This window comes from Meleagris gallopavo, chromosome 21, assembly GCF_000146605.3.
Source record: "Meleagris gallopavo isolate NT-WF06-2002-E0010 breed Aviagen turkey brand Nicholas breeding stock chromosome 21, Turkey_5.1, whole genome shotgun sequence".
Taxonomy (NCBI): domain Eukaryota; kingdom Metazoa; phylum Chordata; class Aves; order Galliformes; family Phasianidae; genus Meleagris; species Meleagris gallopavo.
Genome location: NC_015031.2, coordinates 7,531,392 through 7,542,110, shown reverse-complemented (window position 1 = coordinate 7,542,110; position 10,719 = coordinate 7,531,392). Strand labels below are relative to the sequence as shown.

The window sequence follows — 10,719 nt, the reverse complement described above, 5'->3', positions numbered from 1 at the left end:
CTTTTGTTCAGACAAGTAATTAAATGAACAACTTCCAACCTCAACAAAAAGGGATTCCTATGCCATAATAGGATTCTTCTAACGACATCACACACAAACAGCAATGAGGCCCAAATTCTCTTTTTGGTCTCTTCCCCTGACACGAGGGCTACGAGCTGGAGCTGCACTGACGGGCACTCAGCTGCGGAAGGACGGGTCTCTGGTTGGCTGTGAAAGTTTGCATCATCCTTAAGCATGAGGAGAGGAATTTCCAGGACAATCAGCAAAGCCTCCGCCCTGCAGGCTGGGCATCCATGCTGAGCATCATTAATCACTCTATCAAACGAGGCGTTCACCCTCCACATTGTATGAGCAGGTTACCAAGAAACATTCCTCTTGACAATTCCTTCATTATCACATTGCAATACGTCTGGCAATGTTGTCTGGCTTTTAGGTTTAACTACATCACCTTGTACACATTTTACATTATGCTTAAACCAACTACCCATACATTTATCTGCATTTATCAGCCCTGTGACCTACTGCTAAATCAATATTGCATCAGATACCTGCCTATATTGTTTGCAACCTGACTCATCAAATCACCTGTGGTTTTCATGCTAAATCTGCACAAACCAAACAGCAGCCATGTAAAGGGTGTCTTCACAAGTGTTTCCTTTTGGCTATATGCCCAGCCTTGCACTGAAAGAGCTGCTGTGACAGCAAAGCTTTACTCTTTGCACTTGCACAGCTCTGTAAGCACTCACTAAGGTGCAGAAATGACTGTTTGCAGGGGAGATGTCAGAGAACTGGGGGTGCTCCTGGGCTGTACTGTCACAGCTGTGCCTGAGCAGCACTCAGGCTCCTTTCCCTTCGTTAGAAGAAATATGAGACATGGAATCTATTTGTACTCCTGACTTTTCCCCACCCAATTAGAACATTGTTTGGAAGGACTTCTGACCTCAAGTAAGTGATATAACCCGACAGATTTACAGAGATGTGGTCTGGGTTATGCCATCTTTGGCATACCTTACACCATGATCAAAATGAACTGCAGCTTTGCTCAGTGCAATCATAGAAATTCAAGGGCAGGGAAGGGTTATGGCTTCTACAGTCAGAGTACAGCTTGGAGCATTATCAGACAGCTCAACAGCGGGAAAAGGCATTTTGCAGCCTCAGCTTTTTAGTCTCCGGTTCTGCTACTGTACTAAGTAATGCCAGAGAAGGCTGTAAGGTCACTGCTTCACCCTGACCTGACCTGGCTGACAGCTCCCAAACACAGCAAGCTCCTCAGATGAAGGCTGCCCAGGGAGGTCCATCCAAAGCTGCAGCTTGTGCCCCTCCACTTTGGCTGCGCTCAGATGCAGCGCACACCCAGAGGCAGAATGTACATTGCCATGCCCAAGGTGACCTTCAGGCCTGCAAGGTGCAGTGTATGCAGGAGAAAGCAAGAGAGCCTCTCCATTCAGCTGTCACGTGCCTGTGGAGGCTGCAATCTTACAAGTACACAGATATGGCCATGCAAATACGGGTTATGCCTGTGATAACAACCGGTGTGTGTCCCAGGGCTCCTGCACGGTCTTTAATCTGGCTGCTACCACATGTGAGAGCCTGTGCTGAAGGAGCTTTATTGACCCCAGTGCTCCTGTTTGCCAGGAACACACCACCCTTCAGTGCCCTGAGGTAAGAGCTGAGGACATGTGCTGCCAACTTCTTGGCTTGAGCCTCTGGAGGTGGCCACGCTGGGATGGGTTTCACAGCTGCAGATAGGGCAAGGAAGAGGGTGTGCAGCTGGCAGCAGGCATTGAGAAACTGAGCACACTTTCAACACAGCCTTTAACTTTTCAGCATCCCCTTCAACAAAGCCACCTCCAGCACTGGCCTTGCCAAATCCAGGCTGAAGCTAGCACAGCTTCACTTATCCTCACTGCCACGACTCCTCCACTCTGCTGTGCAGTGACCTTGCTTTGTGTTAACTAACGCGCAACATACCTTGAAATCTCAGCATAGACTAAACAAATTGCAGCACACCTTGGAGAGTCAAAGCAAAGCCAACTGCAGAGCATTTGGAGATAACTGTCCCTATGTTTGCTCCTACATCAGGAAACTGACAGCAAAACTTCAGGCACTGGGGTCACAGAGATGCTGCACCAGCCACATGTGCTCAGCTGGGAGCAGAGCCATCCCTCCGTGTGGCCATGGAACTTCAGAGAGGGCCTTTGTGCAGCCCTGTGCTGACTCCCAGTGCCAGAAGCAACCTGGCACAGGAGCACAGCTGAATCACAGCTGCAGCAATTACACTAATTGTCTGAAGGACAAAACAATTGCACTTGTCTGACTGGTCAGGGCATGACTATGGCCTGACACATTTTTCTTTGTGAAAGCATTTCGCCTGGAAGTAAATCTCCAAAAAATAATCCCTTTAACTACAGGCCTTTCTTCCTCCTGGCAAATGCAATTTATTCTTTATTAGAACTGAGAGCTTTAAAAGAGATGCTACCCAGCAGAGCTATGCCTCGCTGTGGGTTGCACCTACAAAGGAGATGCCCCCAGAATTCCATTACACCTCACTGGGAATTGAGGACACATCTCCAACAAGCTCCTTCTACACCACCTTGTGTTGCACTGTCTGTGGCTGCGCCTGCTCCACACCCAACAGGGCCATCTCAATGGCAGCTCAGGCATGGCCACACAGCCCAGTGGCTGCAATGGGAGAGGAGGAAAAAGGCCCATTCTGACCACACCATAGGTGACAATCACAATCACCAGTGCCATTCCCATTATCATGTCCCAGCCATCCCCATGGCTGGTGGAACTTGGAACCCGTATCCAGGCACCCTGGTGACCCACAAACACTCCTTCTGTGGTTACTTCTCTTCCTCACCTGGCACAGAGGCGTCAGCATGAGGGCTCTGTGTGCCATGGAACAGATGGGCACAGAGGAGCAGGCAGTCAGTGACAGCACGGCCAGAAAGGTGAGCATGAGCAGGAAGGGACACACAGCCAGTGCAGGGCTTGGCCTTGGTGACACTTCCAAAACTCAATTTGGAATCAAATTTGCAAAGGAATCTTCCTACAGGGCAGAGTACATCAGAGAGGGAGGGACTTCTCTCACTACATATCACAGGGTGTTCTAAAATACACCGTTTTCTTTGGTTTAGGTTGGTCACATAACCAAAAAAGCAAGGTGACCAATTCTTACAGGCTTTTAATTGCAATTAAATATCCGCCTTCGTTAAGCATCTCTGAAAACCCAGTCTGAAATGCTTTTGGCTGGAAGAGCGATGCTCCTGAGCCTGAGGGTAGGGTTTGTCCTCAGCCGTGCTTTTAGGAAAGGGCACAGAGCTGGCACAGTGGGTAACTGACCTCTGTCTCTGGCACCCACAGGGCCTAGGGAAGGATGCAGCCAGCACAGAGGCTGCAGTCCCTGCACCGGGCAGCGCGGGTCGTGCACAGCATTGGGCCCCACTCATCTGCTCCACGGTTGGCCTCAACCAGGATACCTTCAAAATTGTGAGATACTGAACGGGATTTGGTAGTGGGGGAAAGAGTTAATTCGTGGCGTTTCAAGAAGGAGAGAGGAAAAATAAAACCCGGGGGTTTGACAGAGGATTCAGACAGCAGGACAGCAAACTAAACCTTCATACATGGAGGAAAGCCACACTGGTTAACCTCATCGTTGTTTTCTCAGCATCACACTTCAGTTAAGAAAACAACAGGCCATCCACATCGAAAATCACACCGCTCAGTTTTTGGAAATGCATATTGCTACTTCAGCATTTCACATGGAGCTTTGATGGCGTGGTGTCAGCCACCCTGCAGCCCCAAAATTTCATCCCACACCACTGCCCACACATGGACAGGCCCACCCTTACCCACACATGGCCCTGTGTGTGTAACATGTAGAAAGCCATGCGGACACAGGGGGGAGGGCATGCAGACACAGTACTTGCTCTTGCATCACAAGTTGAGGTTTGTACCATCCCAGGCACGGCCACAGGAAACAGCAGTGTGTGAAAAGCAGTTCCCTTTTCCCAGCCATGCGGAACAACAGCTGTTTCATACCCTGAAGTTAATACGTTTCACCTTATGATGTCAAAAAGGAAGCCCCAGCCATGAAAATCCTTCAGTCTCCTTCTGTGTCATCCCAACATGCTTTGCCCGTGGCACCTTGAAGTTCAGGAGGTGTGGGATAGGCTCCTTCAGGGTGATGGAGACACTTGGCAGGGACTCACTTCAGCCCTCCATCCCCACACAGAACGTACTCACCCAGAAACACTCCTCTGATGCTTTCCCAGCCAACTACTTAAGTAGCTTACTAACAGAAAACAGCTATTCCAACACTTCCTTTGCAGTGCAAGGAGTACTTGAGGCCCTTCAAGAGGTCACTCAGAAAGCTGCACTTGCCCCAGCACCTCTCCAGGAAAAAGAAAGTGAAGTACATGAAAGAAAGCGTGACCATAATCGGGGACCGCATCGACTTGTTCCTCCAGCAGCACTGCAGAGCCTCAGAGGTCCGGCACTGGAAGAAGTAAGGCTTTGACCTGTCACAGCACTCATGCTCTGGGAAGGGTCATTCTTCATAAGTTTATAAGCTTCAGGGAAGAGGAGAAAAGTGCCATGCAAAGGATTCACCAGTCGTCCCCTCCATAAGCCAGAACCAGCAGGAGGAAGAGGATGCAATCTGTGCTCAAGTATGCAACTCACATGTCTTTTCTCTAGGATGCTGTGGAGGTTCACCTCCCTCTTCTCAGATAAGGATGAAAAGCAGCTGCAGAAGCTGTATAAGTACATCAAGAGAAACAAGATGCAGAAGTTCCAGGTAAGCAAGCAGGACAGCGGCCTTCCTAACCCAGAGGCAGGAAACTGAGCTGCTGTCCCCACCAGTTTGCAATTTCAGGAGCAGTTCACAAATCCCATGCTCCCAGTCATGCTTTACAGACCAACTCTGATCCTTAGTTATATCTGGTTAAGTGAGAGCTGAGCTCTGAAAGAAGCAACTTGTTCAGGTAAAGCAAGCATTTGTCAACTCTATTTCTGTGCCTGAGTATCAGCTACAGGAGCCCTCCAACAATGGAGCTGTAATGAGTGGATTACTGAGAACCCCATCCCAAAGGGTTAAGCCATGAAAGCAGACTCACAGCCACCCACAAACACAGCTCCTGAGCAAAGGCTGAGTGCACCAGGAAGTTCAAAGGTCCCTAAGAAATACTTTTAGAAGTTTATTTAAAAATATTAAAAACTGACCTAGTATTTAAACAAACAAACAAACAAAACAGCAATACTGGAGGCATCTGGGAAAGTGTTCCGAGCAATTTAGGAAACTGCAGTAAGTGTAATCCTGTGCTTCACATTAAAGAGCTGCGGCCGTCTGAGTGCTGGCAGCAATGCAGCCGTCAGTAAGGGGGAGATCTGTCTGTTAGAGCAGAGGGAAATCAGGCTGTTTGCTTGTTTAGAGGGCTCCAGAAAGACACCCCAACAATAAGGAAATTAAAGAAAAAAAAAAGCAGGAGCGTTGAGCAGCAAACGACTCCAAACTCTCCTACCCCACTGCTCCACCTGAATGAAAAATCAAAACACAGAATAGCACATCTTCAGCTTGGGGAGGAAAAAAGTGGGGAAAGTGAAGGTAGGTGCAGCCTGTGATACAGGCAGGGCCGTGCAGTGCTGGGGATGCAGCTGCCTCCAGAGCACAGCAATATGCAGGGGCTGATGGACTGCAAGGAGGTGGGAGAAGCCTTCCGACCAGGGAGCAGCTGTCCCCTGTTGGAGCACAGCAGCAGCACTGGGGCAGATGTGGATTGGAAACACCTTGTTGTTTAGATGAGTGAGCATAACAGCATAATCGATACATAATTAGGAAGTGATCAAGGTTAGCTCTCCTTAAAGGAGAGTAAGGTCCTCTGTCAGCCTTGCCTGCCATCATCCTACAGCCAGAGCTCTGCCTTCCCCTGTCCTCAATGCAGGTTTCAGACCTTCTTTAAAAGCCACATTTCAGTTTGCACACTGATCCCAATTCTGTTTTTGGGCTTACTGAACGCACCCGAGCAGCCCTGCATCCCCATGCAATCTGCCGCCTCTTCTACACCACCAAAAGCTCATTAGCATAGAAATTAGCCCCCCCTCCATTCTTGTTTCTTTACTCTCTCAGACCACCTGAAGCCCCTGAAGTTTGTTTGATTCAACATGATTCGGGCAACACAAAAACCTCTCTTTCTCCTCTGGGATAGCCCAGAGCGATGGAGATGCTGCTGCTGAACGCGGGCACCCACTGCCACCCACTGCCATGCCTGTGCCCGAGGCACCACGAGGCGACAGTGACATCCAGTGGCACACACACATCCCCAGCACTGTCAGCAGAAGGGGCACAGCACAACACCCCTTGCTACGAAACCTGGCTGCCCAGCAGCACCAAATGCTGTCACCCAAGGAGGCTGGAAAAGGTCAGCCCTGGAGCTGCTGTGCTGAGGGAGTCCTGCTGAAGAACACAGACATTGGGTGCCCACGCTCAAGTGGAGGTTGGTATCTGAGCACAAGGGTCAGCACAGGGCTTAGGGATGGCATGCTCACTGCTCCCCCCACAGCCACCCAGTGGGCCCACAGTGCTGCATTGCTCAACGATGAACCAGCGTGCGGTGCTCAGTCAGACCAATATCCTGAAGCCCTTTTTGTTGTATTCTTGTTTGTTTTTAAAGCTGTTATGCTGTCCTTCAGAAGGTGAAGATTCAGATCCTGAAAGAAAGCTGAAGGAAACCACTGGGAGCACTTGGGCAGCAGCTGGGGACGCAGTGGAGGTAGCAGCCACACCAACACCCCTCCTCTGCCACCGCCCGGCAGTGAGTGCGACTGCCACACGGTCAGGTAAAGACGTGACCAGTGGTGGAGGCAGAGAATGGGGCAGGTCAAACTGCTGCCTCAGAAGGCACAGAAAACAGGGAGAACAGCACACAGCAGTAGCAGGGAAGCAGGAGACATCCCTTGGGCAGCCCATGTCAGCTGCGGCCCATTGGTGTGTATTTACATAGCAGTGCTGGTGCTCACAGCATAGCTGTGGGTTTGCCTTTGGGCACAGCCTGAGTGTACATTGCTTTGCCAACAACAAAAATGCTGACCAACCTGTTGAAGGCACGTCAGCCAACCAGAGCTCTCAGCAGCCTGTTTCCTCCAGCCCAAAGCCCAGCATCCACAAACCCCAAAGGGAGAAGGAAGGAGGAGCAATTGCTGGCAAACTCTGCACTGCCCTGGGCAGGTGCCACAGACCCATGTGTACCTATTTTCAAGCTGCTAAAAAGCACCCACATCTCGTGGGTGTTCTCATGCACTCACAAACCATCTTGCTTTTCATCTTCTCTCTCCCAAACCGCTTTGTTTACCTCTAAAGAAGTTCAATTTGATGTCAGATTGTTATATACCATCGCTGGTGCATATATAACAGCTAAATTTTACCAACTTGAAATTCAAATTGGTAAACTGAAAGTCAAAAAACAAGAAAGAGCCAGATAGCATGAGCCAAGAGGTGGGAAGGAGTCCCACACCAACTTGCAGCTCCGTGCTCAGGCAGCCCTCCGCACGTCTGCTGCGCAGCAGGAATGGAGAAAACAGCACCTGGCTGCTTCTCATGTAGGAATACAAAGTGTGTGCCATACAGGGAGTTGCTGAGATTGAGATACATGGAGGTTTTGGGGCTGCTGGCGGCCTGAGGTCAGCTCCCCTCTGGTACTGCTGAGTCAGCAGGAACTGAGGTGCATTCTTCATTTTTAAGGTTCTCAGACAGCTTCAGACACCAACAGAAAGAAAAACTGGTTTTCACCCAGTACATAGGGCAGAAAGCATGGACTGGAGCCTGCCTTCATGGTTTTCTGAAACTGTGGGATACTGCAATACTTGCAGCTCCATAGCAACAAGCTTTTACCCAAGCAAAATGAAAATGCTGTTTAAAACCACGTGATGTTGTTTATTATTATGCTGGAATTTCCTAACAGCTGTGCACCAGCATCAAGTCTCCACTGGGGATGTGTAAGCATCACGCCAACCAATGCTACATGTTTCCTTTTGTACAAAACTGGGCAATGGAAGAACCGTGTGCACAGGAGCAGAACGTGCAGCCTCCTTTTGCTGCAGAGGGCAGGATCTGCTCCACAATCATTCCCACACAGAAAGCCCACCCACTGCCAGCAGGGAGGACACACTGAAAGAGGATCAGAAGAGGTGAATATGTGGACTATACTTTGGTACCAAAAAGTTTCATAACTTCCACGCACACACACAGAGCTGAGCTTCTCCCAGCTGCTCCAGGCAGAGAACGGCTCGCAGCCCGTGTTGGCAGACCCTGCAGCTGACCCCACTTATCCCACCTGGGCTGACTGCTGTGGGAAGAAACTCATCACAAAGCTAATGCTTCAGGACAGGAATGATTAGAAGAGAGTAACAAAGCTGGTTGCTTCAGGCTCTAGAGGTGGCTGCACTTGATGTCCCCTAGAACGTAGGTTGTAAGGAACAAACACAATCAGTTTGGCATGGAAAGCTTTTAGGCCAACCAGTCAAATCCCCCAAATCCTTCCCTCCTCAATGTGTGTGCTGTGCAGGTGATTCAGCAGCAGATCACAAAAGGTGTTCCTGAGGTAATACAGTATTTCTTTCAGCTAAAAGTGATGAGCTTTCCCCCATAGCACATGCTGCATAAAAAACAATCACAAATGCAGTCGCATCAGAAAAATACTGCATGCCCTCAAAATGTCACCCTTGCTTAAGGCAAAGCTGAGCAAGATTAAAGCCTGCCCAAGTCTGGATTATTCCATAGTTTTTCCAGCAGGACTTGAGGGGGCCGAGAAGTGACAGGAGAGCTCTCAAGGAAAACTGAGCAGTGCCAGAAAACGCCTCGCTGAGCTCCCTGCCTGGGTGACATGGGCAAACAAAGCCGAGAGGAAAGTTCTTGTGCTGCACACATTGTCTGAAAACCTTCCACGTAAGCAGCAGAACACCTCAGAGTCTGCAGTGTGCTGACACAGGGACTGCTTTCTCCCGCTGTGCCATGCTAGCAGTCGGCATGCAGCACTGCTCCCAAACCCAGCTTGCGCAGCCGCACAGCACTCGGCTCACGTTTCTTCACCCGGGCTCTTTGCTCTCTTCTGTTTAAATGCAGCATCAGGAAATTCATGGAAATGTTGCACAATCCTGAGCTTAGCTCATAAGGAAAGCAAGATCTGCATGTGTTTTGTAATGTGTCACTATGTAATGTAGAACCAGCAAAGAGAAAGACAAAAATCCATTTCTTTCTCCTAAAATCACAAACCTGGAAAGGTGCAAACAGAGGCCGCATGCTGACAGCTCAGGACAGTAAAGCTTGCATTTTATGCCACTTTGTTATTTACCAAACAGACAGACAAAAGATGTCCAGAATAAGCAGAACTGGTCCCACAGCAGCCTGCCGTCTGGGACAGGCACTGCAGCACCACAGCCATCCCCACACCAACGCAGAGACCTGCAGCCAGCACCTCGGAGAACCAACAACAAGCAAACAAAGCAAACAACAAACACCAGTACTTACCTCAAGGCACTTTTAAGGGAGTTGTGGTTGAATTCCATCAGCACAGGACACAGTGCTGTACCTGTTGTCAAGGCACTGATTTTGGCTTCTTAGACTTTGATTGAACCAACCAGGGAAGGAAGTCATCACCAGACAGCAGTGTTGACCCAGCCGGGTTCATTAACTCCCCAAAATGAGCAGGATGGCCTCGTGCCTCTGCACCCACCTACTTGGTTTATGCTCAGCAGTTTGGCTTCAGCACTCCCAGAATGTCAGCATTTCCCTGGGGAAAAGGGAAAGAACTGAGAAAGCTGCACAGAGCCTCAGAGGCCTGTGCTTTCCACCTTCCATCAGCGCGGACAGGAGGCACCGGGCTGTACAACTGCACAGGGCACTGCTGCAGCACTGGTTTCAACCTCAACCTCTGCAGTCATCCTGCTTTCCATGGGGTGAACTCGCCAGCAGGGATTTGTCCAAGCAGGGCATCCTACGGGGTCGCGCCCAGGCCTGGCTACCTTCAGCCCATAGTGAGGCCTTCAGCCCACACAGCCCGGTCCGAACCCACAGGCCTTTGTATTTTGTGCTGAGGACCGCAGCAAGCAGCCAGGTGAGCACAGAGCAGCTGGCAACAAGCTGGTGGGGAATTCTGCAGTAAGTCTGCAGAAGTGGTCAACAACGCTATCAACAAGACAAGGTGAGAAGGGAAAAGAACAAATCTGAGTGAACTGCGGCACCTCCCCTGGTGCAGTCACTCTAACAGAGCTCACCCCTGGAAGCCAGGCACAAGGAAGCAGCCACAGCCACCATCTCTCCCGCTGAAGAGATTTTAGATTAAACCTGGTGGGAGGTTCACAACCCTCTCCCTCTTGCTACTATCAAGAGCTAACGGTGTTTCTGCACAAACGTTACCCTGTTGACACGGCACAGTCTGAACTGCTGAACAGTAAGTACAACTTCTTAATGCTTTTGGGAGTGCGCCGTCTGTGGAAGAACAGTAATGGTGAACAGCTCAGAGGAAACACAAACAGACCTGCTGCTGGCTGCGCAGGCATTAGCACAGGCATCCCAGAGGGCACATTCAGAACAAGGCAGCTGCTCTCCTTGTGTTCCCTCGCTGCTGTTGGGCAGAGGCAGTGCCAGCTCAGTTCCCACTTCACACTGGTTATGACACAGCAAGGGAGAGCAGGGAAGAAAGGGTCACGTATTCACCAAAA

General features: G+C 50.0%; 1 protein-coding gene across 2 annotated transcripts; it reads left to right on the top strand.

Moving 5' to 3' along the window:
• The first annotated feature begins 2,790 nt into the window (after window positions 1-2,790).
• C21H17orf64 (chromosome 21 C17orf64 homolog) lies at window positions 2,791-10,662 on the top strand. 2 transcript variants are annotated; one of them, XM_019621981.2, is made up of 6 exons: window positions 2,802-2,954; window positions 3,367-3,492; window positions 4,335-4,510; window positions 4,702-4,801; window positions 6,675-6,840; window positions 7,742-10,662. In XM_019621981.2, the coding sequence occupies exons 1-6, from the start codon at window positions 2,883-2,885 to the stop codon at window positions 7,798-7,800; spliced, it is 699 nt and encodes a 232-aa protein (XP_019477526.1). In that variant the 5' UTR covers window positions 2,802-2,882; the 3' UTR covers window positions 7,801-10,662. The 2 variants fall into 2 exon arrangements, with proteins under 2 accessions (XP_031412312.1, XP_019477526.1); XM_031556452.1 differs by lacking the exon at window positions 3,367-3,492 and having other exon boundaries at window positions 2,791-2,954.
• The last annotated feature ends 57 nt before the right edge of the window (window positions 10,663-10,719 follow it).

Coding starts and splice junctions, on each gene's coding strand:
- C21H17orf64 (XM_019621981.2), top strand. CDS start 2,883: ATGAGGGCTCTGTGTGCCATGGAACAGATGGGCACAGAGGAGCAGGCA. Junction 4,802..6,674: donor ACAAGATGCAGAAGTTCCAG/GTAAGCAAGCAG, acceptor TTGTTTTTAAAG/CTGTTATGCTGTCCTTCAGA. Junction 6,841..7,741: donor TGCGACTGCCACACGGTCAG/GTAAAGACGTGA, acceptor TTCATTTTTAAG/GTTCTCAGACAGCTTCAGAC.